The sequence below is a fragment of the Ochotona curzoniae genome, unplaced genomic scaffold (genome assembly GCF_017591425.1).
Source record: "Ochotona curzoniae isolate NIBS_2020 unplaced genomic scaffold, NIBS_Ocur_1.0 contig_64, whole genome shotgun sequence".
NCBI lineage: Eukaryota > Metazoa > Chordata > Mammalia > Lagomorpha > Ochotonidae > Ochotona > Ochotona curzoniae.
Window position 1 is genome coordinate 1,443,804 of NW_024466502.1, and position 26,776 is coordinate 1,470,579.

The 26,776-nt window shown below is 59.2% G+C and overlaps 1 protein-coding gene across 1 annotated transcript in view; it reads left to right on the forward strand.

The window, feature by feature from the left end:
• The window catches only part of COL4A1 (collagen type IV alpha 1 chain), a 102,380-nt gene that overhangs the window by 34,104 nt on the left and 41,500 nt on the right, over positions 1-26,776 (forward strand). Inside the window, exons 2-6 of the mRNA XM_040991007.1 lie at positions 8,972-9,037; positions 24,794-24,883; positions 24,965-25,009; positions 26,294-26,338; positions 26,426-26,488. Of these exons, the coding sequence (XP_040846941.1) occupies positions 8,972-9,037; positions 24,794-24,883; positions 24,965-25,009; positions 26,294-26,338; positions 26,426-26,488 (309 nt within the window). The remainder of the gene's footprint in view (positions 1-8,971; positions 9,038-24,793; positions 24,884-24,964; positions 25,010-26,293; positions 26,339-26,425; positions 26,489-26,776) is intronic.

Consider the following 26,776-nt stretch of genomic DNA (forward strand, 5'->3'; position numbering starts at 1 on the left):
TGTAATTCAGAGAATAAGTGCCTGCCCTGTTTGCACTGAGGGTGCCTTTGAATTCTGTTTGGGGTTGGCATTGTGGCATGGCAGGTAAAGCTCCTACCTGGGACCCTGGCATCTCATCTCGGAGCACTGATGGAGTCTCAGCTGCCTTGCATCCCATGCAACTGCCGACTCTCACCCCTGGGAAGGCAGCTGTTGATGACCCAAGTGCCCGGGTCCCTCCCCCAGGAGCAGTGCGGTTCCTGGTTCTGATGTGGCCATTCAGGGTATGCACAACCGAAGATTCTCTCCCTCGCTCTTCCTCCCTCCCAGCCTCTCTCTCCATCTCTCTCCCCCTCCCTCCTTCAATAACTGTCGCTTCACTTTTCAAATAAATGAATGTATGAATGCATCTTTAAAAAAAAAAGCCTCTCTTGTTTGTGAGCTGAGAGTTGGTCATTCCTGGAATAGCTCACTAGTCCCCTGGGCTTGGGCCATTTCCTTTCCGAGTGTCTTACAAGCTGTACGGCTGCTTAAAGGATCAGCCGCTGGAACGCAGGGGGAGCAGCAGAGAACGGCCTCTGCAGAAGCAGTTCTTCCTACAGCTTTGCACCCTGTCCCAAACACCAGTGGAGCCTCGTGGAGGTGGGGGGATGGGACTGCAATGTCAATGATGGCCCCAGTGGCTGGGAGCATGCGTCCCTGTGCTTGGTCCTTCCTGCTGGCGGTGACACGGGCTCCAGCGGGCGGTGGGTCAGGGGCTTGCACCTAGGGTTGTAACATGCAATGCCTTCAGAGTTGTGGCAGGCACTCACACATGTGCCTTCAGTGTTGGTTTCTGAATGCAGGGGTGAGGGCGCATTGGGATGCCTGGAGGGTCCTACTTGGCAAGGATTCCCCCAGGCTGGGCATTAGGGGGTGGCTGTGGTTCCAGCCTGCACTGGCCGGGCATGTTCAGAGGCACCTGTGGCACGGAGCACCCACATGTGCTGGGTGAACAGTGCCGGCCCTCCTTCCTCACGCTCTGGCCATCTGCTCTCCTTCCTGCCTTCCCTCTGTGGCTTTTCCTGCCGATTCCAAGTTCCCAGCCTTCTCGCCCAGCACATTTCTTGGATGCAGCTTCTGCAGCAGGTGGGGTTGCCAGGATTGGTGGGCGCGAGGAGCAAGGCACCTGCTGCCGGTGGCTGGTGCCTGTGCTTGTGGTGCAGGCGGAGTCGGGGAGTGAGGGACTGTCCCTGCCTCTTCCCCAGCTTGTAGACCTGAGCGAAGGGCTGCCTCTTCCGGTGTCCACATCGCCTGCCATGCCTCTCTCTTGTAGCCCACTCTCTGGCCCTGCCAAGTCCTGTAGGGGTTAGATCAGCGTAGGGAGAGGATGGGTGGTGGCCAGGCTGCTGACCAAAGGGCTTAGGGCTCAAGGATCCTGGAAGCAGAAGGGAGCCGGTGCAGAACTCTGCTCTCACAGCAGGGGTCTAGTCCCAACCTTGGGTCTGTCTCTCCGGGGAGTGGCCCCTGGGGAGGCCCTGGCTGAAGCCTCTCGTCTGGTTTGTGCATCAGATCAGTGACTCATAGCCACGGGGAGACATGTCCTGGGCCATTTTCCCACCCGTGGGTCCCCATGGACAACACCAAGCCACGCAGCCACCCAAGGAGCCAGGGTGGGTCACAAGGCAGCCAATTATAGCCTCATTTGTGTGCAGCTGGACAAGGTCAAAGACCCAGGGAAAGGGACTGGGCTTCATCATGCTGCCCTTGAGGCCTCGCTGTTCCTGGGTGGGAGCATGGAGCGTCCACCCCCGCAGGGTGGGAGCACAGGGGTGGAAGTGAGTCAGCGAAACTGGACAGGCAAGGGAAAGCTGAGCCGAGGACTGTAGTCACGAGTGGACCTGGTGGGCGAAGCCAGGCAGGCACCCCGGTTCTTCACTGTGTCCCCGCGTAGGACTGGCTTCTGAAGAGCAGCAGGACTGCATTGTACTGTCAGAAGCTGTCATACCCGCCTGGGCCGGGATAGGGTCAGGTGCACACATGAACCCCTTTCCTCGCCAAATGCTGGCTCATTTGCCAAGAACACGTCAGCACTTGTACTTGTTTTGAGAAAAAGCAGAAGTATTTGGTCAGTTCAAATAGTGACAGTTGCTTTGTGTCTGTGCTTTCCATTGTTGAGTTGAAGAGAAATTTTATTTTGTTTTAATATTTGCTTCAGATAGAGAGAGTTCTTTCATTCACCGATTCACTCCCCAAATGGCCGCAATGCCTGGGGCTGGGCCAGATCAAAGCCAGAAGCCCGGAGCTTCTTCCGGGTTTCCCACATAGGTGCAAGGGGCCAAAGGATTTGGGCCATCTCCGCTGCTTTTCCAGGCAGTGAGCAGGGAGCTGGATTGGAATTGGAGCAGGACTTGAAATGCTACCACCACAAAGCTGGCTCCCTGGATGTATCTCCCAGGGACATGTCAGATGCTTGGGACATCATGGCTCAGTGCAGTTGTCATGAAGCCATGTAGCCACGCAGCCAGTGACAGGGAGGCAGAACCCAAGCAGGACCCGAGCTGCCCACTGGGGTCTCCTTCCATCACCTAATGGTTCCCAACAGCCAGCACCTTCCCACCCTGTAGCTCTGTGTAGTCCTGGACTCTGTGTGAGTGGGATCCCCTCCCTGTTGTCCCGTGTGCCTGGGCACTCAGCACCTGCCTCACGGGTGTGCACATACGGGTACCCAGCATCCCCAGTGACTGCTCTGATGCCTCCTCTCTGCCACAGGCCACTGCTCTTCTGCCTTCTGTCTTTGTGGGCAGGTACAACTGCCACGGGGGGCTTTGTCATCAGTGTTTGGAGGACCCTGACCCTTGGTGGTGGTGGCTGCAGGGAGGGGAAGAGTCATTTAACAGCACCTGGTGGCCGGAAGCCAGCATGATTAAAGCAGCGCCTGTTTGGTAAAGCTGCAACAGGAAATGCACTCTGCTTCTTGTGGATGGCTTCACACCCAGGAGAGCTCGGTGCTGCTCTGCGTGGTTGTCCTGGAGCTGCCATGCCCACCAACATTGTGGTTTCCTGTACAGGGAACAGCTGAGCTGCCTCCAGCCATGCCACGTGAAGTGGCGCCTGCCTGCCCAGCTGGGGCTCACACCTGGGAGAGGGCTCGCCGGAGGGAGCATGTGTGGGCCCACTGTAGCGGGCACTGCGCACAATTGCATGGTGGTGCTGTGGGTTCAGTAATCCCAGCGGAACCCACTGCACGAGCCCTGGCTCCGCACCCCGCCTGGGCTCCCACACGCCATCTAGTTTCTGCCAAAGTAGTCCCAAGATGCATTGTTACACGTCTTTTACTGGGTGGGTAGTGATTCTAAGAGCTTCCCCAGGAAAGTGCTGCTCCTGATGGGAGGAGCGTGAGGCCAGCCATCCTGCCACAGAGCTGGCCTGCCATTTTGCACGGCATGGGGAATGTGAAAAGGAATTTGAAAGATAAGCTGTTTGCACTTGGCAGGTCTCCACGTGTCCCTATTTGGTGGGATGTGAAACCCATGAGAGTCACTGGAGCGGAGATGTTGGCCGTCAAAGGCACAGGGAGAGTGGTGGCATGGAGGGCTCCGTCCTGCTGAGCTCGTCCCAAGTGGGCCTGCCTGCAGCAGACATGCCACTGCCGCCAAACACGTGACACACAGAACGCCTCCTCCTCACCTCCTCCCGTGTTCTCTCTCCCTCAGCACCAGGGGAGTGGCCAGCATGCTTCGGTCCAGCACAGGCCCCTTGAAATGGCCTTAGCAGGCCGTTCCCCGTCCGATCGCCTCCCCAGGGGTGGGGCTGTAGATTAGAGGAAGTCCAAGTGAGGCCTGAATTCATGCTGCAGTCATTGGCCTCCAGCATCCCTCTCTTCCCTTCTTTGGTGCTGGCGCTGACATTGTAAAATCCTCCTGTTTACTTAGCAAGCAGCGGTCTTCCTGGGGTTCAGGCAGGGCCGTCGAGCTCGCGGGGTGTGGGAGGGCTCCCCCACAGACCCCACGGTGTCTGCCCATGTGTGCTAGTTGTTTCGGCGTGGCCTGGGCAGCTGCAAGGAGTCTTGGAGGATACAGAAGCTGTTTGGGCTAGGGGTTTCCCGGTAGGATCCCGTGCGTTCATTTCATACTGTGTTATCTGTTTTTGTCCCAGTGGGTCCCAGCTGTTGGCTGGGGTTTGGTGTGTGCCTGTGTGCCTGGCATGCTTGCGTCTCTCACTCTACTTCTTAGCAGCTTCTCCCGCCCTCCCTCGTGGGCTTTGGTGTGCGGTGCCGAGGGTCCCTTCGCGTCCTCTGGCCCACGGCTCCGTGACTGCTCTGCAGAGGCCAAGGCCTGCTCGTCCTGGGCAGTCCCTCACCCATGTGTCCCTGTCTTCATGTGGAGGTGGCCTTCGCCGGGAAGACACAGGAAGATTTGGGGCTGGTCTGGAACTCAGAGAGGGGCAGAGGTGGGCAGCAGGAGGGAGGCACGGCGACTTGACACAGCAGTCCAATTCCCTCATCCTGGCACCTGAGCTAGAAGAGCTTGGGGCTGAGGCATGGCCAGCCGTTGGCGAGAAGGGACCCACTGTGTGCGTGGCTGTGGGGGTCCAGGGGCTGTGGGGTTCCCCTGGCTGTGGGGGTCCCCAGCTGTGGGGGTCCAGGGGCTGTGGGGTCCCCCAGCTGTGGGGGTCCAGGCGCTGTGGGGTCCCCCGGCTGTGGGGGTCCAGGCGCTGTGGGGTCCCCCGGCTGTGGGGGTCCAGGGGCTGTGGGGTTCCCCTGGCTGTGGGGGTCCCCAGCTGTGGGGGGTCCAGGCGCTGTGGGGTCCCCCGGCTGTGGGGGTCCAGGGGCTGTGGGGTCCCCCGGCTGTGGGGGGTCCAGGCACTGTGGGGTCCCCTGGCTGTGGGGGTCCAGGCGCTGTGGGGTCCCCCGGCTGTGGGGTCCCCCAGCTGTGGGGGTCCAGGCGCTGTGGGGTCCCCCGGCTGTGGGGGTCCAGGGGCTGTGGGGTCCCCCGGCTGTGGGGGTCCAGGGGCTGTGGGGTCCCCCGGCTGTGGGGGTCCAGGCGCTGTGGGGTCCCCCGGCTGTGGGGGTCCAGGCGCTGTGGGGTCCCCCGGCTGTGGGGGTCCAGGGGCTGTGGGGTTCCCCTGGCTGTGGGGGTCCCCAGCTGTGGGGGGTCCAGGCGCTGTGGGGTCCCCCGGCTGTGGGGGTCCAGGGGCTGTGGGGTCCCCCGGCTGTGGGGGTCCAGGCACTGTGGGGTCCCCTGGCTGTGGGGGTCCAGGCGCTGTGGGGTCCCCCGGCTGTGGGGTCCCCCAGCTGTGGGGGTCCAGGCGCTGTGGGGTCCCCCGGCTGTGGGGGTCCAGGGGCTGTGGGGTCCCCCGGCTGTGGGGGTCCAGGGGCTGTGGGGTCCCCCGGCTGTGGGGGTCCAGGGGCTGTGGGGTCCCCCGGCTGTGGGGGTCCAGGCGCTGTGGGGTCCCCCGGCTGTGGGGGTCCCCAGCTGTGGGGTTCCCGGCTGTGGTGAGACCCTCACCTGGCTGACTGTGCTCCTTTGAACAGAACAGACGCTCAGCCGATTGGAGGGGCTCTCATCACCCAAGGTGTTTGTTTCTTAGCTGCTTCTGAGCTATCCAGGACACCTGCTGAAGGGGTGGTTCCAGAGGCCCCAGGCACATTCGTGGATCACGGGCAGGGGGCATCGAGCTTAGGGCTGCTGTGTAAGTGAGGTCAAGGGGACCCAGCACAGTGGCTGCGCATGGGGGTTTTCCTTAGCAAAGTAGGGCCCAGTGTGGTAGCCTAGTGGCTAAAGTCCTCACCTTGCATGTGCTGGAATCCCATATGGGCACTAGTTCTAATCCCAGTGGCCCCACTTCCCATCCAGCTCCCAGCTTGTAACCGGGGAAGCAGTGGAGGATGGCTCAAAGCCTTGGGACCCTGCATCTGTGTGGGAGACCTGGAGGAGGCTTCTGGCTTCTGGCTTTGGATTGACTCAGCTCTGGTCATTGTGGTCACTTGGGGAATGAATCATCGGATGGAAGATCTTCCCCTCTATCTCTCCTCTTCTCTGTATATCTGACTTTCCAATAAAAATGAATAAATGAATGAGTGGATGAGTAAATAAATAAATCCTAAGCAAAGCAACCGTTTGCTTTTCCAGACAGGACTTGCTGTCCTGCGGGAGGCGAGGCTGCCCACAAGCTGACACCAAGCAGTGCCCCTCAGCAGGCCCTTTGCCTCCAGAACCATCTGTTTTTGGGTGCCCCACCCGAGAGCTGAGGTAGTCAAACTTTGTCCGTAGGAATGCAGCAGATAAGCTTTCTTGTCTAAAAAACAATACATGTCTTTGGGGGAGGGGCTGAGCCAAGGTTTGCTGCCTGTGGAGGATTGGCAGGGCAGGGGAGGGTGGGCAGCCTGTGCCTCTGCTGCTCGGGTTTCCAGATGTCGAAGCTCGCTCTCTCTCTCTCTCTCTCTCTCTCTCTCTCTCACACACACACACACACACACACACACACACACACTCACACCCCCTATAGGGTGCTCCTCTGCAGGGCCCTCCCACCAGGCGCAAATGGCCCCCCACACTCTCTTATCAGTGCTCCCCAGTAATGGAGGCTGTCTCTAATCGCCTCAGGGAGCAGTGCCAGGGAATTCATTTTTACAACCTTCCACAAGTTCCCGAGATTGTATCAGTGTTCCAGGGCACAGAGCAGCAACCCCACAGAACCTCAACCAGCTTCGGCCACTGCTGCTGGGGGGACCGGCCTGCGCAGGGCTGCTGCGCTGCCTCCCGTAAGCCAGGCTTCACCGCTGGCTTCCCCCTTGAGGCTTCTAGGGATGCAGCAAAATTCACAGGAGGGCAAAGGTTAAAGGGCTGTCTGCGACCCTGCCGAGGAGCCAGAGGCTGTGTCCATTGTCTGAGCAGCGGCTTGCCCTGCATGACCTCACGCTCTAGGCGTTCAGTCCTAGGGGCCAACCTGACGGGCAGTGTCAGGTGTCAGGCGTTCCCAAAGTCTTGCCAGGTCTTCCCAGGTACCTGGTGACCTGGCGAGCACATGGATCGTTGTCTTTCTAGAGGGAAGTATTGCTGAAGGACCACGTGGCTCTCCTATCCCGTGAACCGAGGTAGACCGTGGCACTGGACTGGTAGCTGCAGATGCTTTTCTTTTTTAAAGTTTTATTTATTTTTATTGGAAAGGCAAATTTCCAGAGAGACGAAAAGATAGAACGAGATTCCATTTCCTGTTTTACTCCCTAAATGGCCACAGTGGCTGGAGCTGAGCCATTCTGAAGCAAGGACCTTCCCCCAGGTCTCCCACGCAGGTGCAGGGTCCCAAAGCTTTGGGCCGTCTTCCACTGCTTTCCCAGACCACAAGCAGGGAGCTGGATGGGAAGTGGAGAAGCTGGGACACAGACTGACATCCTATGGGGTGTAGGGACCCAAGGCTTTGGGCCATCCTCCACTGCTTTCCCAGGCCACAAGCAGGGAGCTGGGTCAGAAGTGGAGCAGCCAGGACACAGACTGATATTATGTGGGATGCTGGCACTGCAGGCAGTGGCTTAGTGTGCTGTACCACAATGCTGACTCCTCCGGGTATGTGTTCAAGTTAGATTACAAGGCCCGTGATGACCTGCTCAAACACTGGTGGCTGTGTCACTGTCATGTAGATTAATCAGTTCTAGGATGCCCGTTTCCAAATGTTCTAACACTGAGTAGCTGGAGCCTGCCCTGCGTGTCGTGCTATTGCTTGAGCCATGCCGTTGTTCCTTCAGGTGGGTTTGGAATTCTGCAGGCTTAAAGACACCGCTCGACTCAGACTTCCTGCTCGACCGTGGGTGCCCTGAGGAACTCTGGGTGCACTGGGAGACACGGGCTCATCTTCTAGGTTAGGGTACTCCTCACTGGACAGGCGGGGATGGGGGACAGAGAGCGTGGAGGTAGCGGGGTCCCTTGGCATCCGTGGCAGTACCCCCAGGATGAGTTCTCAGGAGCATGTGTTAGATTTTGGCCTTGTCTCTTTTGGCTGAGAGCCGGGGCGCTGCTGGGAACTCTGGGGCTGGGAGAGCGTGGGCTGCAGGCTGCCGACGCGAGCCGGAGGAAGAGCACTCTCTGCCCTCTAGAGACGCTTGGCAACGTCCCCATTCCCAAAGCAGAAAATGAGGAACAGCTTCCTGTGTTGGAGGCGTCATTTAGATGTGGCCTATAAAAATAAGTGCCTCCAGATGTGAATGTCCGAGGCCAAGGGTCTCCGTGGCAACGGGGCCGAGACCTGAGCGTGCTGTGAAAAATAGAGCTCTCGTGGGATCGCGGTCTCCTCTCCCACGCTGCTGCCACCCGAAGCCAGGTCCCGGCAGCCGCTCCGTCATGCGTGACGAACCCAGCCCTTCACCTTGTCCCACTCCGTGGCCTGTGTGTGCATCCCCAGGTTGGGATGTTGTCCAGTCGTGGCCTGGGGCTGTAGTGCCTGTGTCCGAGGAACTCGGTTTGGTGGCCCCTGGCACACACGGTGCATCTGAGCACGCCGTACCCTTATCTCCCGCAGCGTTCTCCTTGGTTTCTTGGTTTGCTCATAGAAGGAGCTGAACAGGAAATGCTGCTGTCACATTTTCTCCCAGTGAGCATTGACTGAACTTAGAAATCAGTTTCTGAAAGTTTGGGTCTAGCCGTTGGCTTGCCCAGTTGGTATCCTGTGCGGCGGCCACCCTGTGTTGTCCCTGAGGGTGTGAGGGCCACAGCTCCTGTCCTGGCATGTGTGGGTGGGTGGTGTCCCAGGAAAGCCGCCAGAAGCACAGTCCTGGCTTATGCTTTTGGAGCAAGCGGCCCTCAGGGTTCTACTGTGTGTCTGAGGAGGGAGCTGCATGGTCTGGGCAGTTCACGGGAGCTTCCCTTGAAGCCGCGCTGATGTGCCACGATTCGACACCTGGCTCACAGTAAGAGGGCGGGAGTCCTCTCCCAGGGAGGCGACGAGGCTGCTGTCTCAGCTGTTCCGACTCTGCTCGGGAGATGCCCCCGCTAACAGGCGTGCTTTTGTGTTACAGGGTGACTGCTCTGGCTCCAGCTCCGGTTGTGGAAAGTGTGACTGCCACGGAGTGAAGGGACAAAAGGTGAGTACCGGATCCCACAGGTGCCACTCGAGCCTTGGGTGTCGCCATCCCTGCCCGTGCCACACGGCTAGCCAGAGAGGCAGGAGTCCCTGCCGAAGCCTTGCTCCTGCCTCCATACTGCCTCCTGGCCGGCCGAAGGAACTGGCCACGCTGTGCAGCTGTCTGAACACTGTTGCTCTGTTAGCCGTGGCCCAGCGAGCAAGATCGTTGGCGGCTGTGGCTACGATGCAGGGACTTACTGCATTCTCATTTTGACTCTTGAAGGAGCAAAAACATCTGAATCAATTGTGCCTCTTAGAATCAATCTATAAAAACTGCATTTTGCACGTTATTCTGATTAGCTGTTAACATTTCTGCAATTAGTAACTTAAAAACAAGATTTTTTTTTTTAAAGGAAGACTTAGAGAGATTTTGCATCTGCTGGTTCAATCCTCAGATGGCCACAGCTGCCAGGGCTGGACCAGTCTGAAGCCCCGATCCTCACCTGGGCCTTCTGCGTGGCTGCAGATGCTCAAGTTCATGGGCCGTCCTCCACTGCTCTCCAAAGTCATTAGCAGGGAGCTGGATGGGACGTGGGGCAGCCAGGATCAAACCTGTGCCCTTATTGGATGTTAGTATTGCAGGCGGGAGAAGGCCTACTCTTCTACAGGCTGACCCCTGAAATTAGTATTTCCACCATAATATTTTGCACACATGTCCTTGTCTAGATTTATTTATTAAAGCAGTGTTTCTTCCCCGCCCCCCAAGTGTCAGATCCTGTCTTTTCTAAGCCAGTGGTTTCTTCCTGTGGTTGAGGACCCGTGGGTCTGTCTAGATGAAGGTTCATCTTCTCCCTTGCGCTGGCTTGACAGAGGGATCACACCTGGTTTTTACCTACATCTCTGTGCTGCCTGTGGTCGCCGTGGAAACCAGGGGTGCTGGGCAAGCCAGTCCTCAAACCCTGGCTCCTAGTGCAGGTGCACAGGCAGCTGGGACCGCTGGGTGTGCTCTGCGTTCCTCGTCTTGTTCGGAGCAAGCCGAAGCCATCTTTCTGGCTAGCCAGAGGATCTTGTCTGTTTGCTTGTTTACTGGGAATGGGCGCAAAGTAGAATAGAGAGAGGCAAGGAGAACTTTTATCTTCTTAGTGACCACAGTGCCTGGGAGCCTGGCCAGGACCTGAGCCGGGACCTATGCCAGAAATCAAGGCAGGTTTCCCACATGTGCAGAACGAGGTCTGAGTCATCATTGCTGCCTCCCGGGGTCTCTGTGGCAGGAGGCCGCAGTCAGGAGCTGCAGCTGGGAGCGGAACCAAGGACCTAGGGGGCCACAGACCCACACCTCTCAAATCCTGCAAGTTAACTTTAATCTTTAATGAAGCTCCCACCCACTGGAAATAAGACAAGGTGGATTTGTTAGGGTCCAGCCCTCGCAGCCTCTCTGTACTCTGTTGTCCAGGCTGCGGGGGCTAGGACTCCGCCCTGCCCCTCACTGGGCTTCCGGAAGATTCCCTCAGAGCCCAGCGTCTCCAGCATCATGCCCGACCCTGCCCCACACGGTGCTTTGAGGCTTTCACTGCTGCTCCATTGAGAACATGTGCAAGGAGGCCCCGGCAGGCTTTGGGGCTGGTCTTCGTGAGCGTGGGGGGAAGCTATGTCTTTCTAGAGCTTCCGTGGCTCACGCTGCCCTCAGAAGGGCAAGAGACCCTCCCTCCCACTGAAGAGGAAGTGACAGGCTTCCCCCCATTGTCCCCCGGTCCTGCTAAAGTCATCAGCTGAAGGGTGCCAAAGACCCCGGGCTTCACAGAGCTGGGCTTTAGCGCCATCCCTGGCCTCCCAGGTCCACAGAGAGAAAGTCGCTTGGGCTGATGCGTCAGGGACAGGAATGGGCTCCCACCGTGACCCTGCCTGTGGCCACTTCTCAGGCCACCCGGGTTCCTGGGTGTTGGCAGCACGGTGCAGGGGTCGGGGTGATGGAGGAGGAATGGTAGGGGGTGGTCTGTGGCTGAGCTGCTGGCCGCCTTCTGTGCCTCGGGACCCCTTTTGTCCTGTCTGGGGACGGACGGCCGGGCTCCCTCAGGGTCTCCAGATCCGCTAGTAGATTTTGACACAGCAGCTGCCCCTGACTTCCTGGTTGCGCTGTCGGTGGTGGACACTGCTGGGCAGCCCTCCCGAGCGCGGCATCTGACGCTGTCTGCTTGCAGAGTCTCGGCCGACTCACTGTTCTGCAGGCGGCTCGAGCGCCTGGGCCCGGGATGTTTCCTCTCAGGTGATTAGCTGGGGTTTTGGCGACTGCAACCTGGGAAATGCCATCTGCTCTAAGTGACGAGGGCTTGGGATGCCGGCTGCCTCAGCCAAGGCCAAGGCCAGCTCTTCCCTGACTGGAGAATTCGATTTTTCTCAGCCACTCACCCTGTGGGGAAAGGCCTCATGCTGTCCACACGGAGAGACTGCACGGGAAATGATTGCGTCACGAGAGACTGTTTTTCTACACCGCTCCCCATGTTCCGTGACCTCATGGCATCTAGCAGATAGGCACTTAGGCCCAAGGCGCACGGGGGATAAATGGCAAGCTGAGGGTCTCAGTTAGAGCCTGTGTATGGCAAAGGTGAGCCAGCAGCCGCCAGGTGGTCCTGGGCAGCCAGAGCTCCAGGCCGTGGCACAGGGGGCCGGCTTCCTGGAAGAAGTCGCCTCCTCAAACTCACTGTCTGCCCACTCACCTTCCTGGCCTCGAGTCCCACGGGTACCAGGGCCTGGCAGAGCTGTGGGGCAGCAGCCCTGGTCCTGCCATTCCACCCTGGCTGATGGCCACTTCCTCCCACACACGCGCGGGTCGGAGCAGCCGTCAGACACAGGGAGAAGCCCCCACCCGGGACGGAATTGACGGAGCCCTCAAAGCCCAGCGTCCTCTTTTCATCAAAGCCCATGTCTTGTCGGATCTGGAAGGCTCGGAAGTGGCCGGTCTGGAAGTGTTTTGACTGCTGGCCCTGGAAGTCTGGGGAGGGCTTAGCGTGGCGTTGTGGGCTCAGTGGTGACAGGAGTGTCTTCCCTCGTGATGACGAAGTGGCCTGTGGTGTCAGCAGCCTCCTTAGCAGCTGCTTGCACGCAGTAGGTTTTGGTCAGAAAGGAAAACTCCTGGCCCCTGGTGTCAAACCGTAAAGAGGCCTAGGTGCCCTCTGGCGTGTCTGCCATGGGTCGGGCATGGTGCTTCGTCCAGGACAGGAGGCTACCCCTGGGTTGTGGGCGGCAGAGGAGGCTCAGCTGGGCTCCTGGCTGCTGGGAGCTTTGAGCCCAGGGAGTCCCTCGTGGGTGACCCAGAGCTGGGCAGGTATGTCTTCGTCTTCTGTGTCTACACTGGGGGACACACATTGGTCGCCCCTCATCCCTCAGTCTTCCCGTACCTGGGAGGGTGAGGCATTTCCCACCCGAGGGCCCTGGAGGGATGGTGGGACAACAGGGTGCGTGAGCAGCGTCTGCTTTCCAGCCAGGCTGGAGGGCTGCCACTCAGGCCCTTTGAGCATCTTCTGAGGACATGCAGACGGTATCCGCAGGGATGCTGCACGTTGCACCCAATGTGGCAGAGGTGCCGGGTCTCCTGAGGGAAGAGCTGTGTGCGCACTTGCACCAGGGACCCGCTGTCAGCTGCCACAGGCAGGCATGCTGTGGCCTCCTCGGCCAGACGCGGAGGTGGTAGGAGCCCGGCCCCAGGCACGCTGCTTGCTTTGGTCTGCCCCTCGCCCCGCGCCACGCTGCCCAAGGACCCGAGGGATGTTGCTTGCAGCCCAGCCTGTGACCAGGCTGAAGGAATGAAGGGTCTTGCTTGGCACAGGGTCTTAGCTGCCCTTGAACCTTAGAGGAAGTCCCTTTGGGGCAAACACTCCCAGGTTACTGAGAGTTTATTGATGCATTCATCTCCCGGACCCTGTGAAAAGTTACATGTGGTTAAGAGCTGCAACCACCCAGACGTGGCAGTGTCATGACAGAACCGTAGTCGGCGAGTGCTTTGTGTGTCCCACGTGGCGTGCGAGCCTTGATTCTGCTCTCATTCCTTGTGTTCTGGGTAGACGCAGGCTCTAATCCTTGAGAACTACGGGAAACGAAGGTGAGCAGGCTTTTCTCGTGTGTAGGAACTGCTGTTTGGAAAGTCAGTGTTGTCTGGTTCTTCCTGGATTTGGGTTCTTCTCTCAAGTGTTTAGCTGTGCGTGTTTTGTGTAGGTTGTTGCAATCTCTGCATGCTCCCTGGGTTAGTCTCTTAGCCCTGTGCTATCACTCCGGATCTGCAATGGTTTAACGTTTACTGGGGGCCAGTGGGAATTTCCAAGTCTAGAATATTTTAAAAGAAGTCCTGCTCTGTCGGTCTCGAGGTGTAAGATGGTGCATGAGAACGCACCCAGGGCACTTGGGAAGTTGACCAAGGACTTTTCAGAAAGTGCAAGATTTCTGCAGTGGGGGCCTCGCGTGTGTTTCGAAACACTTCATGCCTGAGAGGCTCACCAGTGTGTGTTCCAGCAGTTTAGATTACCAGGAAGCTGTCATTCAGCTTGTTTCAATACAAGATTCCTAGTCCATCTTTGCGATGAAACAGCACGTGCTAAAGGATGCAGGTCAGAAAAGTCAGACACACACTGGTGAATTTAGCTGTGGCACAGCTCAGCCCTTAGCCAACTAGTACACCAGCTCAGCGCCCCAGTGTTAGAATTGACTGACAATGGCTTCAGGAAGCGTCCTGCGTGTGGGTGGCATTGGTGTTGTGGGTATGTTCCAGCGTGGTGGTGGAGGTGGGGACAGAGGACACAGCATGCAGGGACCTCTAGCGAGGTATGTGGACGTGAGCAAGGTGGCGACCGTCCAGTGGTGGCTCACACCCAGTGGAGACCCAGAGGCCGAGCAATGGGCCACTCCTCCCGTGAGTGTAGCTGACTGCCCAAGTTGGCGTTGCACAGACGCTGGGCTGCCTGGAGGACCACGACGGGGTCATTACTTGGCGCGTTCGTGGCTTTGGGATGCTGCCACTGGAGGAAAAAAAACCACACCAGCCCATTCGCGAGGTCCATCCTGAGGTGTTGTCCAAGTGCCCGCTGGCGTGTCAGCCGGCACCCCACTTCACAGGCGTGGGGCGCCTCTGCCTTCAGCCGGCACCCCACTTCACAGACGTGGCCATGTGTTTTTGCTGCTTCCCTGTCCTGGGGATACAGGTGCCCACAGGCCACCCTGCCTGTGCAGGCGCTGAAGTGAGGGGCCGCGGAGTGAGATGCCACCATCCCGCAGCCCCGGAGCTGTGGCTCTAACACCCATGGCCGCTGGAGTGGCCTTCAGGAAGTGGCCGTGTCTTCCCTCGCTGGGCTCCGGGGGTGCCCGGTGGGGGTGCCCGGTGGGGGAGCCCGGTGCAGCCCCGTCCTTTTCCGTTTCCCCGCTTTGTCTGGTGTCTTGCTGTGCCAGGATGACTTCCAGATGTGCCCCGTTTCCTCTTTCCACAGCTTGCACATGAGTCACCATCTGGCCCCATGACCGTGAGAACGAGCGGGCCTCCCACATGTCACCTACTTTTGTCTTTCCTGACAGCTTTTCAAAAACAATCTTTTTTTTTCTTTTAAATATGGCTGAGTCTAAAAGAGCCACCAGATAAGGCCATCAAAAGAAGCCATCAAGCACACCGCTGGTGAAAGCTTTCTGTCCGTGTGTGCCTGGGTCGCGGGTGCACAGGACGTGGGGACAGGCGGTGGCCCCAGCCGGGGTGTCTCCCTCCGTCCCTCCCTGCTGTGGTCCCTTCCCTCGTGCCTCTGAGGCCTGTCAGGTGCTAAGCTTGGGGTAGGGTCTGATGGTGATGTTTGGGAGGTCTCCATTTGCAGCTGTGTTTGGAACTGGCCTCGTCGCAGGGGCAGGCAGCCTTGGAAGCAATGAGTTTGTTACCTTGTTCGGAGGAGGCATGGGCATGTAAGAAGCTTAACTGGAGCATCAGGCCCCGTGACTTAAAGTCCAGACACTTTATGACCGTGTCCTGGCAGCCCTCACTGTGACTGTTTATGGCAAACTTTGCTTTTCTGTAAATAGCGACTCCGACACAACATTGGCTGGCTGGGGAACGGCTTTCCTCTGCAAGGGGCAGGAGGCCGTTTTAGTCCCAGATCAAAGGCTGCACGTACGAGAGGCCCTGACATGTGACAAGTGTGCAACCAGGGGCTGTGCTTTTGCGTACACACTCACTCAGCCCGTGGATGTCGGCCGTTGTGCAGCGTGGGTGTGCGGAGCTGTCCCGTGTGTGAACACAGTATCTCCATGCCACAGGCGGAAGACCGAGTCAGAGCTGATGTGCAAGCCACCAGCGTTCTGGCAGATGCCCGTGGGGAGGTGCCCGGGGCTGCTGTCTGCCCTTGACCTCACTGCCGAGGAAGAGAGCGTGCTTCCGGGGCCAGGCTGACTCCCTCCCCATGGCGTCACAGGACAAGCCAACACGGGTTCTTGCAGAAATCTTGAAACCTGTGTCCGGATTGTCCTGATTCAGGTCCCTCAACCAGGCCCCAGGTCTATTAGTCTGGCATTGAGCAACAGGTCCACACACACAGTAAAGGGAATTCTGGGTAATGTCCCCCTTAGACCGACTTATACACACAGGATGAAGGGAACTCTGGGTGACGTCATCCTTACACTCATTTATACACACGAGGCAGAGCCTCTTCGTCCCCTCTCCTGAGTGCTCCTGGAAGGTTATGGGTTACCCCGCGGCTCAGGAGGCCAACCTGGCCCTGCCGTGCTGTGTGGTGACAGAGGAGGCCCTAAAGGACCTCCCAGGAGAGGCCGGGCCCTGTGGGCTCTGAGACGGCCTGGGCTGCTCCCTAGCACACACCCAGAGTCCTGAAGGGGTGGTGTTTGGTTAGCTCGGACGCAGCCTGCTGTCCCTGCGGAGGGCCACGGCCATGCTGCGATGGTGTCCGCAGCCTCAGCTGGCCCGGGCAGCCCTGCCATCACTCCTGATGCTTGGTGTCTCGTGTATCTTCCAGAACCATCCCAAGGGACAGGGAGGGACAGGTGCAGGCTGTGTCCTATGGTCTGGGGGCCTGGTTTACTGTGGATGGTGTCACTGTGCAGTGGTGACCGTGTTGGCCGTTAGCGTGTGTCGGGCTGAAGCCATGAGTGACTTCCCACCCCTTGGCCGACCTGGGTGGAGCGGGCTCCTGCCCACTGGGCTGCCTAGCTGTCTGCCGCTCTGGAGGGTGGCTGGTGTTCTAGGCCCATGCTCCACCCTCCTTCCTTTTTTAAGGTTTATTTTGTTTATTTACAAGGCAGAAAGGGAAAGCGAGAGACAGAGCAAGAGAGCCCCTCCCCCCATCTGCTCATTTGCTCCCCACCGGCTGCAGTGGCTGGGCTGGGCCAGGCAGGCGCCAGGACTTTCGTGGGGGTCTCCCCGTGGGTGGCAGCGGCCCCAGCCCTTGGGCCATCCTCCTCCTCCTCTCTCGCAGGCGCCTTAGCAGGGGCTGGGAAGGCAGAGCACCTCGGGGTCCGTGCAGTGACCACCAGTCCTGCAGCGCAGTGTTGACCCCGGTGTTTACACTTTTAATGCTTTGTTTGTGAACAAGACAGAGACAGAGATTCTGTCTCTGCTGGCTTCCTGCACAGGTGCTGGCCACAGCCAGGGCTGCGCCAGGCTGACGGCTGCCCGCGGCAGTGGCAGTGTCCAGGGTGCTGTCCAGGGGCGGTGCTGTGCCTCCATCGCAGACCCTCATCCGCAGGTGTCAGGCGGTGCCTGTTGAGTCTGCGTGTCCTCACCAACGTGCCCGAGTGTTGTCCCTCACTAGAGACCTTGGTCAGTGGCTGACCTGACTGTTGGACAGGGAGGGAGGGAGGCACCATGAGTTAGGAAATTGTTCGGGAGCAGTTGCTCATTGTCTTTGGCATGTCCAAGTTACCTTTAGGAAATTACATTCTCAACGTCTAGTCTAGGGGTTGTGCTCCACCCTCCCTGAGGACACTTTGCTGGCCACCCTGGGCTCCTGCACCTTTGGACAGCAGGGGCTGCTGGCAGGGCCGTGGTGTGGGCACGCGTGGCCGTGGGGTGAGGCAGGTTTCAGCCCTGAGTTTGGGAGGGCTCTGTGGATGAGAGGTACCCGATGCTGCTGTCCTCCAGTGCTGGAGCCGTTTGGGTGGGCGGAGAGCCCTCTGTGGGCGTGGCATGTTCTGTGGAAGCACATGGCAGGAGGGATGCCGTGCCTGGAACCACAGTGGGACCTGCACTGGCAGGAAGCTGGCATGGGAGCCGGGGCCAGGATTCTCGCCTCTGACAGTGGACTAGGCTTCTGACCCGCTAGATGGGGGGCCTGGTTTCCATTCCTCCGAGTGCGGCCTTCCCACACGACCAGGTCTCCTGGATCCTGGGTTTCGTGGAACGTCTGTTGGGTTCTGAGTGTGACTGCGGAGCGCTGAGAGACTCATGGTTGAGGGACAGCTCTGACATGCTGGGCTGACAGGTGACTTGGGGCTCACACGCCCTGCGGCCTCAGTGAGACAAACAGCAGCACAAGGACCCCTGAGGGTGGGAACAGAATGTTCCAGATGCAACACGCAGTGGGGTCTGGAGCTGGGCTCCTACACAAACACCTGCTTTGTGGCAGCTGGCTTGAGCTGAAGGCAGCCGGGGAGGGGCATGTTGCCCACACGGGGTTCCCTTCAAGGCCTCAGCTTTAGGGAAAGAAAAATCCCCCTAAAAGTGCTGAGGTTCGGCTCGAAGCGTGTGTGGCGGATTTGTATTCTTCATCGTGACTGTCGCTGTCAGGCTGTCTCCGGCATTTGTTTTCTCATGTTTACTCTTATCACAGGGCCATAAAAAATAGTGCGTGACCCAGATTCTGGCATTTCCTGAGTTTTATGTGTCCTAGTTTTGTTCCAAGACCCGGTCACACCCACATGCATTTTCAAGTTTGAGTAGAAATTCTAAGCTCCTTCGCCTTGGCAACACGAAGCCCCTCTGCAGACGGGTGAGCCCTTGGCACTGACTGGTGGTCTGCACAGCCCTGGTGAGGGGCGGGCACAAGGCAACAGTGGAACAGTGCCAGCGAGGGCACACTGTGCCAGCGAGGGCACGGAGCCGGAAAGAGCTAAGGTTTCCCGACTGGCTTTCCTAAGTGTTCTTCCCACGTGGGGTGTAGAACAGATGAAAACAACTAGCACCACCACCAACCCCACCACTCTGAAAAGTCCCCGCAGTCATGCTGCTTCTCAGCCTTTGTCACTTTGTCGCCCCGGGATCCAGGCTACTAGTTTTATACTTGTATATTTGATGGCTTTTTGAATTTTAAAGAAACTCCGAGAGCTCACCTGGGCCTGAATCCTGTCATCTGTACCCACAACAGTGTGTGCATTTGATGTTGTTAGCAGTAACGCATTAGCTAGGAACATTCTAGAAAAGACGCTTAATGCGTCCTGGTCCATTAGAGAAATTGAGACAAGGAAAACTTGGTGTGTGGGCTCAGAGCCCCCTCTGGTGGCGAGAGCCAGGAGTGCATGTGGCCTCTCGCGCGGGGCTGGGCTCACTGCCCTGGGTTCTGCTTTTGCTGGGACCCCAGGCACCATCTGTTGGGGAATGACCGTTTCTGTCAGGGTCCTCTCCAAGGAAGCACAGCCATCAGGGGCTCCGTGGGGGTTGTGTGTATGGGGAGGGGGGTGAGTGTGCTGTCTTCAATGGGGCTGACATGCCTGGACTACTGGAGGAGGAAGGGGAGGGGTCTGGGGGTCCTGGACCTTCTGGACCATCTTCTCCTGCCCCTCCCCCCGCATCCTCGGGTTTGAGTGTGTGGCTGGGCCAGCCGGGGGTAGCTGCTGCTTGCTCTGAATTGGTAGGAAAATGGTTGCCCCCCTGAGAATGCCCCAGTGCAAGGCAGGGTAGATGGGATTTGGGGGTGGGCGGGATCCTGAGACCACCTGGTCTTGCAGTCAGTGAGGCAGCCTGGCTGCCTCGGGGTGGTGACTGAGCAGGCCCACCTGGACCTGGATCAGGCCCCTGGCCGTGCTGCGGGGAAGTCACTGCTTCCTGCGGCCCAGGCTGCAGGTGTCTGGTTAGGCAGCTCTCCAGGTTCCTCTCAGTGGCTCCTGGGAGACGTTTTGCAGAGTGCTCCTTTGCAACAGTTGGTTCACACTGGCAGACGGGTGGGCAGGTGCCAAGAGAATCTCCTTAGCCCCGAAAAGAGCTCCTATTTCATTTCATTTTGGCAAAAGTTGACCCATCAGAAACCCTGCGTGTGGCTGTGCTGTGGGGCTAGCCGCCTCTGTTGCTCAGCACATAGCTGTGCTGATCTGTGTCCTGTCTGTGCTGAGTCCTGTGGGAACTGGCAAGCCTGGATTTGGGCAAGATTCTGGGTGGACCCAGACGCTGTTCTCTGTCGTGCTTACACAGGTGCCCAGCTGCACCTGCAGCCATCCTGCATGTGGGCTGTCCACCAGGGACAGACTGGTCCTCGTGCCCTGCTCCTCCGGTCCACAATGCACAGGGATTGGGATTCTTCACTTGGAGATCCTGAGGCTGGAATTCTGGGGCAAACGTGGCAGGCCTGACCGTGGAGGGAACAGGGCCGTCCCTGGTGTTTCGTGGCCAGGAAGCGGCAGCTGCGGTGTTCCAATGCCGATGGGAGCAGGTCACAGCCGGCCCAGCCTCAGGCGGGGGCTGCGGATGGCTCTGTGGTCTGTGCCATTGTGGGCAGCAGGGCTGGGGTCTGCTGCAAGTCCCGGCATGGCTCGAGCCCCAGGCTCTGGATCCTGGGGGAGGGCTGCTGCATTACTTCTTTACCAATGTTATTTGACTTTTTTTAAATATTTATTTTTATTATTTTATTTTTATTGGAAAGGCGGATATACAGAGAGGAGAGACAGAGAGGAAGATCTTCCGTCCGATGACTCACTCCCCAAGTGAGCACAACGGCCGATGCCAGGAGCCTCTTCCGGGTCTCCCACGCGGGTGCAAGGTCCCAAAGCTTTGGGCTGTCCTTGACTGCTTTCCCGGACCACAGGCAGGGAGCTGGAAGGGAAGTGGGGCTGCCGGGATAGAACCGGCGCCCATATAGGATCCTGGGCGTGCAAGGCGAGGACCTTAACCGCTTGCGCCACCGCGCCGGGCCCAATGTTATTTGACTTTTAATGTCTGCATTCTTCCCAGTCCTTGGGAATGTCCCCTTTGGAGGGGGGCTCTCCTTGCTGTACCCCTCCCCTGCTGTGAGCTCAGGCCTTTCTGGCCAGCACCGTGCAGGGAGGGAGGGGGAGGGCTCCTGCCCCGGTCACTGGCAGCCCCACCTCAGGGGCGTGGGAGAGTGACCGGCTGCTGCTGGGCTGTGTGCACCCAGCCAGCCTCCTTCTTGCCTTCCTAGGAAATGTTTCCGGGTGAGAAAGCAGGGTGCACGGGGTGCGTCCGCCCCGCCCCCGAGCTAGCCTGCTTGCCCACAGGGTGCTGCGTTCACGTGGCTGTGTCCTGCCTGTCCGCCCTCTCAGGGCTGGGTGCTCCCGACCCCGTGCAGCTGCCCACCCCTTTCCCAGCAGCTCTGGCTGCAGGTGCTGCCCTGCAGCTGTCTGCTCATGCCCGGCTCCAGGCCTTGGCATTCCACACCCCTCACTTCTCTGAGCCCTTACCTGGAGGCCTGAAGCTCAGGCTTAGCAGGCTCCAGGTGGCCCCAGGACTGAGCCTGGCACTGGACAGGGCTCTGGGATCCACCTGAGCGGCTCCCTGTGCTCATAGGCTGTCTGTGGTGTGCTGCCTCGTGCCCCGTGCCAGGCCGGGCTGCTGACCTGTTTGGAGGCTGAGGTTTGTGTCCGGTTCTTTGACTGGATGGGAGGGGCAGTCTGCGAGTCCTTGGGTTCAGCTCTGTTTAGGCTGGTGGCCATCCTGTGGTCTCCCAGGGTTACAGACCCCATGCGACTTTACACCCCAGGTTAGAGACCTCACGTGTCCCCTCCCGTTAGAGACCCCACGCCCCAGGTTAGAGACCCCACGTGTCCCCTCCCGTTAGAGACCCCACGCCCCAGGTTAGAGACCCCATGCGGCTTTACACCCCAGGTTAGAGACCTCACGTGTCCTCTCCCGTTAGAGACCCCATGCACCCTCCCCAGGTTAGAGACCCCACGTGTCCCCTCCCGTTAGAGACCCCATACCCCAGGTTAGAGACCCCACGCCCCAGGTTAGAGACCTCACGTGTCCCCTCCCGTTAGAGACCCCATGCACCCTCCCCAGGTTAGAGACCCCCACGCCCCAGGTTAGAGACCTCATGCTTCCCACCCAGGTTAGAGACCTTGTGCAGGCCTGCGGCAGCCCCCTGATTTGGAGTTCTGACTTAGTCAGGTTACCCATCCTAACCCTTGACTTTCTGAGTCCTGAGCTTATTTGCACATGCAGATGTAAGGAGGAAGGGAAGATTGGTAAGATGAAAGAACACATTCTTCCCCTGTTGGATGGGGGAGAAGCTGGATTTGGATAAGCCAACATGTTCTGTTGCTGCCAGCGGGAAGTCCTGCTCCTTGCCCGTGGGCACTGGCTGACCGTGCTGCCATCATGCTGCGTGCTGCTGGCCTGCATCCCCGTTAGCCTCAGCATCTGGTCCTTTCCCGTCGGGTCTGAGCTGCACCAGGGGAGGCTGCAGCAGCGGTCACTTCTCCTGTTGGTCCATGGACTCCTCTGTTAGCACAGTGTGGCCCTAGTGCTGCACAGACTTCACAATGAGATGGTTTGCATTGCCTGCTGTGTTCTGACTGTGCCTCCTGGCCTGGCCTGACCTGCGAGGCCACCGTGTCCTCCTGGACCTGTCGTCGATACCTCCTGGGAGCTCCCCCAGAGGGCAGGGGTGGAGGGGCCGTGACCTGCAAACGGCTGGCCTCCCCAACCTCCCACACGGCCCAGCCAGCTCTCAGCATTTCCTGTGGTCCCTGTGGAAGTTTGCTGAAAGCTCCAAGGACACGTTTGGCCTCATGTGACGCTTGCTGCGTGGCTCCTTGAGTGTCCCCGTAGCCCAGCCCCATCTGTGCTGCGCTTCGGTTCCCACAGCAGCCCTGGACGGGGCGTGGGCTGCTGGATTCCTCGTCAGCACTTTTGTCCAGACAGCTTGGCGGAGGAATGGCAAGGGTTGGGTCAATGAAGGGGTCGCTTCCTTCTCAGCCCCCCTGGCCCGAGCTGCTGGGATCCTGCGCTTGCGTCAGTGCCCTGGGGACAGTTGGGGAGGAATGTGGGTTTGCCAGAGGAACAAGCATTGGGATTCCAGATGCCTGACCTCCATTCCCGTGAGCCCCAGAGGTCGCCTGGTGGCGTGTGATGTGTCGGTAATCGTGGTGGCTTCATTTTCCCATCTGTGAAATGGATTTAAAAGGGTGGCCTGAGCTCACATCGGGGAACCGCTGGCCAATACTGCTGGGAACCTGCGTGCTCTGGTGACCCACAAACACCCGGGCCTGGGTGACCTCACTGCTATTTCTGGCTCTGTGCTGCTCAGGAAGGACCTGGGAGAATGCAGGCCCTCTGGCTCTGCTCCCCGGCGCCTGCCCGCTCGCCGACAGATGCGGCTGGTAACAAGCTGTTCTAAAAATACTGGCCCTGCGTTAGCAGGAAGCTCGGGCATGGCACAGGTCGCTTATGGCATTTCCTTCCGGCCTGCTGTTGGCGACTGGGGGTGCACAATGCAAGTTTGCTTTCTTTAATTTCATGCCAGCTCCTGGCAGGCTCGTGTTATGCCCAGGGTATTTTGCTCCATGACTGTCCCTGCCTGGTGACAGTGCCCCACATGGCTCTCTTCCCCCAAGCAGGTGTCTGGCTCAAGGCCTCAGGGGGCCAGAGCCAGCATTCCCTGAACCCTTAGGTGCTGTGGGCTGCAGGCATCGGCACCTGTGCTGTTCCTCCAGGTGGAGGCCCCTGGAGGCCCCGGCTGCCGCGCTGAGCCGCACGGTGTGGTGGCTGCCTTTGTTCTGTCCTTCCTCCTCTCTGCTCTGATCTAGATGGCTGACAGGCACGACCAGCAGGACCAGGGAGGCCTGACTGCTGGGCCTCTCGCTTCTTAGGTGACAGTGCATGGGCGGGGCGGCCAGGCGAGCAGGCTGGGGAGAAGAGTGAGTTGGAGTGTTGTGCGGCTGGGGTGTGATGCCCCAGGAGTGTGTTGCTTGGGAGTGACGGTTGGTGTTGCAGAACATGAACTAGTGGGCTCATCTTCCCTCTGCCTAGGAGGGCTTGGTGACAAAGCCAGGGCCAGGGAGCCCCACCTGCTGTGGGGGAGCCCTGCCCTGGGGAGCCCCGCCGGCCCTAGGGAGCACTGCCATGGGGAGCCCCGCCTGCCTCGGGGGAGCCCCATCTGCTGGGGGGCATCCCTGCCATGGGGGATCCCTAACCTGGGGAGCCCCGCCTGCCGTAGGAAGCACTGCCATGGGGAGCCCCGCCTGCCGTCCCCACAGGGTCTTGTGTTTTTCTATCAGCTGATGGTGCTCACTGAGTGCTCCCAATCCCTGACGTAGGACTGCACGGGAGCCCACACACTGTTGAGAAATGGGTTTTCTGGCTTTCTTGCTAGAATTGTGTTTTTTTTTTTTCTAACATGTTGGCAAGCTGAATACAGCAGGCTTCCCAGGACGTGCCTACACTGGGCTCTGGCTGCCTTGTCCTGGCGGGTCAGCATGGTGTATGTCCTGCATATATCCTGCCTGGTTCCTGTTGCTGGCTGGCTGTGCCCCTTGTGTGGCCTGCCTCTGCTGCCACCAGCCTGTGTTTCTGTGTTCCTGCCTCCCCTGCTCCCTTCCTGGGTTCAGTTATCAATGTCCACTGCAGGACTGGCATGAGGTTCCAGCTTCCTCCTGGCCCAGCCGAGCACCGGTTCTGTTTGGAGTGTGTGTGTGTCCCCTGGGTAGCCGTCATGATCTGGAACAAACAGTTCTGTCTGATCCATGGCGTGTTGGGACGACGGGGGGCCCAAGGCGTGCTGTGCACGTCACTTGCACCGCCCAGGGTCCCACAGAGAAGGGCTCATGGCTGCACGCCTCACACACCTCGGTGCCCTGTGCCCCAAACGAGAGAGGGTGCCATCCAGCCACTCAGCAGGGTCTCATTTACTCAGCACATCATTTAGCCGTCAGTGTATGCAAAGCGTTGTGTCGGTTGAGTGCTTGGGACCCTGCAACCTCCTGGGAGACCTGGTGCGGTTCTGAACTCGTGGCTTCCGCCTGGCCCAGCCCTGTCTGGGGAAGGTGTTTGGTGGAGTGGCCCTGTGGCTGGAAGCTCTCTCTCTCACTTCTTCTGCCTTTTTAAATGTGAAAACAGGGGAGCCCTCTTGGAAAACCTGGTGCTGGGTGTCACATCGCACTGGTTCCTGCTGTCCGGAAGTTTGAGCAGGGCACAGTTCCGCACAGCACGAGTGGGCTTCACTTTCAGATACCTGCTAGAGATGCGTGTCCTGTTTGCTGGTGAGCCCTGGGAAGTGGGTCATGAGACCCTGGGATCCTCAGGGAAGCAGAATGATGAGGCAGGGCCGCAGGCAGACGGGAGAGGGGCTGTCGGAGGAGCTGCACTAATGAAGCCCGGCCGTGCACCTGCACCCAGGATGGTTATCTGAGGATCTGCTGTTCTGATACCCGTGGACTGGCCTCTTTGCTGTCTGGGCCCGCAGTGGACGGGGCGATGCTGCCCCTGCTGGGTCCCATGACAGTCTCCCCCAAATGCTGCTTATATGCTCCCAGAAATGATGGGGCACCTGCTGCCAGTGTGCCCCCTGGCCCTGCTGCATGGGCACCGCTGGGTCCCAGGTGTGGCCGGTTGCCTGACCATGTCCTTTTGCTGCAGGGGGAAAGAGGCCTCCCAGGGTTACAAGGAGTCATCGGCTTCCCCGGAATGCAAGGACCCGAGGGGCCACAGGGACCACCGGGACAGAAGGTGAGGAGACCCCTGCAGGGTTGGCATGGCTGGGATTGCCCCAATGCTCGTGGCAGCAAGTTACCCTCTCTTCTCTTCTAGGGTGATACTGGAGAGCCAGGACTGCCCGGCACGAAGGGGACAAGGGTGAGTGCAGCTGGTGTTGGGCCGGGGCATGAGCTGGGGGGAGGCTGGTGTTGGTGCAGGGCATGAGCTGAGGGGAGGCTGGTGTGAGGGCGGGATGTGAGCTGGGGGGAGGCCGGTGTTGGTGCAGGGCACGAGCTGAGGGGAGGCTGGTGTTGGGGCAGGGCACGAGCTGAGGGGAGGCTGGTGTTGGTGCGGGGCACGAGCTGGGGGGAGGCTGGTGTGGGGGCGGGATGTGAGCTGGGGGGAGGCCGGTGTTGGTGCGGGGCACGAGCTGGGGGGAGGTTGGTGTGGGGGCGGGATGTGAGCTGGGGGGAGGCCGGTGTTGGTGCGGGGCACGAGCTGGGGGGAGGCCGGTGTGGGGGCGGGATGTGAGCTGGGGGGAGGCTGGTGTGAGGGCGGGATGTGAGCTGGGGGGAGGCTGGTGTGGGGGCAGGGCACGAGCTGGGGGGAGGCTGGTGTTGGGGCAGGGCACGAGCTGGGGGGAGGCTGGTGTGGGGGCGGGATGTGAGCTGGGGGGTCCCCCTGGTCCTGTCCTGTTCCCCGTGACCGTGCTGTGTGCACACCGTGCTTCCAAGCACTTGGCTGTGCCACGCTCAGGTTCTCTCTTATGCACGTGTCTGCCGGGCACAGGCTGCGACTGGCGCCTGGGATACGGAGAGGGAGGGCAGCCATGATGGAGAGGTGGCTTCCCTGGGCAGGAAAGGCCGTGCCCTTGACCCTGGCCCGCTGCCTCTTCCTTCTTTACATTGTCCACTTTTCCTGATGTTCCCATTCCTGGAAAATACAAAAACATTAAATACAATAAAATAACGGATGCTCTTTGTAAGAAATTAACAAGAGCTTACAACCGTAAGCGCTGACATCATGTCGCATGGTGAGAAGGAAGTGCGCGCTCTGCTGACACTTTTACGGCCCCTGAGCAGGAGACAATAGGGCACTGCTCGTAACCCTCGGGTGGGGGGCATTGTGCCTGCTCCAGATGGTGAGCTGCGGTCCCGGACGGTGGCTGCTGCTTCCCAGAGGGCTGACATTGCAATGCCCCAGTGTCCACACGGCTGAGTGCAAAGTGGAGTGTGCGGCCTTGGTTTGGGGTGACCAGCAGTTGGCTTCTGATGTCGGACTGCTGTGGTCAGCCTGGACAATCCCTGTCCTGGGGAGGCTGCCTGGTGCCTCCAAGTGCTAGGTACTCGTGTCCCTCACACCCCACTCACCGGGTGGGTGCGGTGAGAGGGTGTGAGGGGCCCCCTTGCTCGACATCAAAAGCATTTGTTTCTGTTCTTTCAGGGACCGCCAGGGGCGGCCGGCTACCCCGGGAACCCAGGACTTCCTGTATGTACATAAAGTGCTTCATTTATGAGCCATTCCACCACCAGAGGGGTTTCTGTTTTGGTCACCTCTTTGCTTGATCAATTACAGGGCATCCCTGGCCAAGATGGTCCCCCCGGCCCTCCAGGTATCCCAGGATGCAACGGTACAAAGGTGAATTGCCAGCCGGGCCCACGCCCCTGGGGGCCACGTTTGTGCACCTGTGGGCTGCTGTATTAACCTGACTCAGAAAGTCACTTGTTTTAAAGCTGTCCTTCTTTGGTGAGGTGTACAGGGGAGATGAAATTGTGTGTTTCCAGAGACTTATAAAATTGCTTTGGTCAGTGGCTAAGTCAGACAGAGAAATTCCCTTCGGACTTGTCTCTGTTAACCGTGCGAGCACGCAGAGGGACAGCCAGCGACAGCCACTGTCGGGCACCATTTCTGACGAGCAGGGGACAG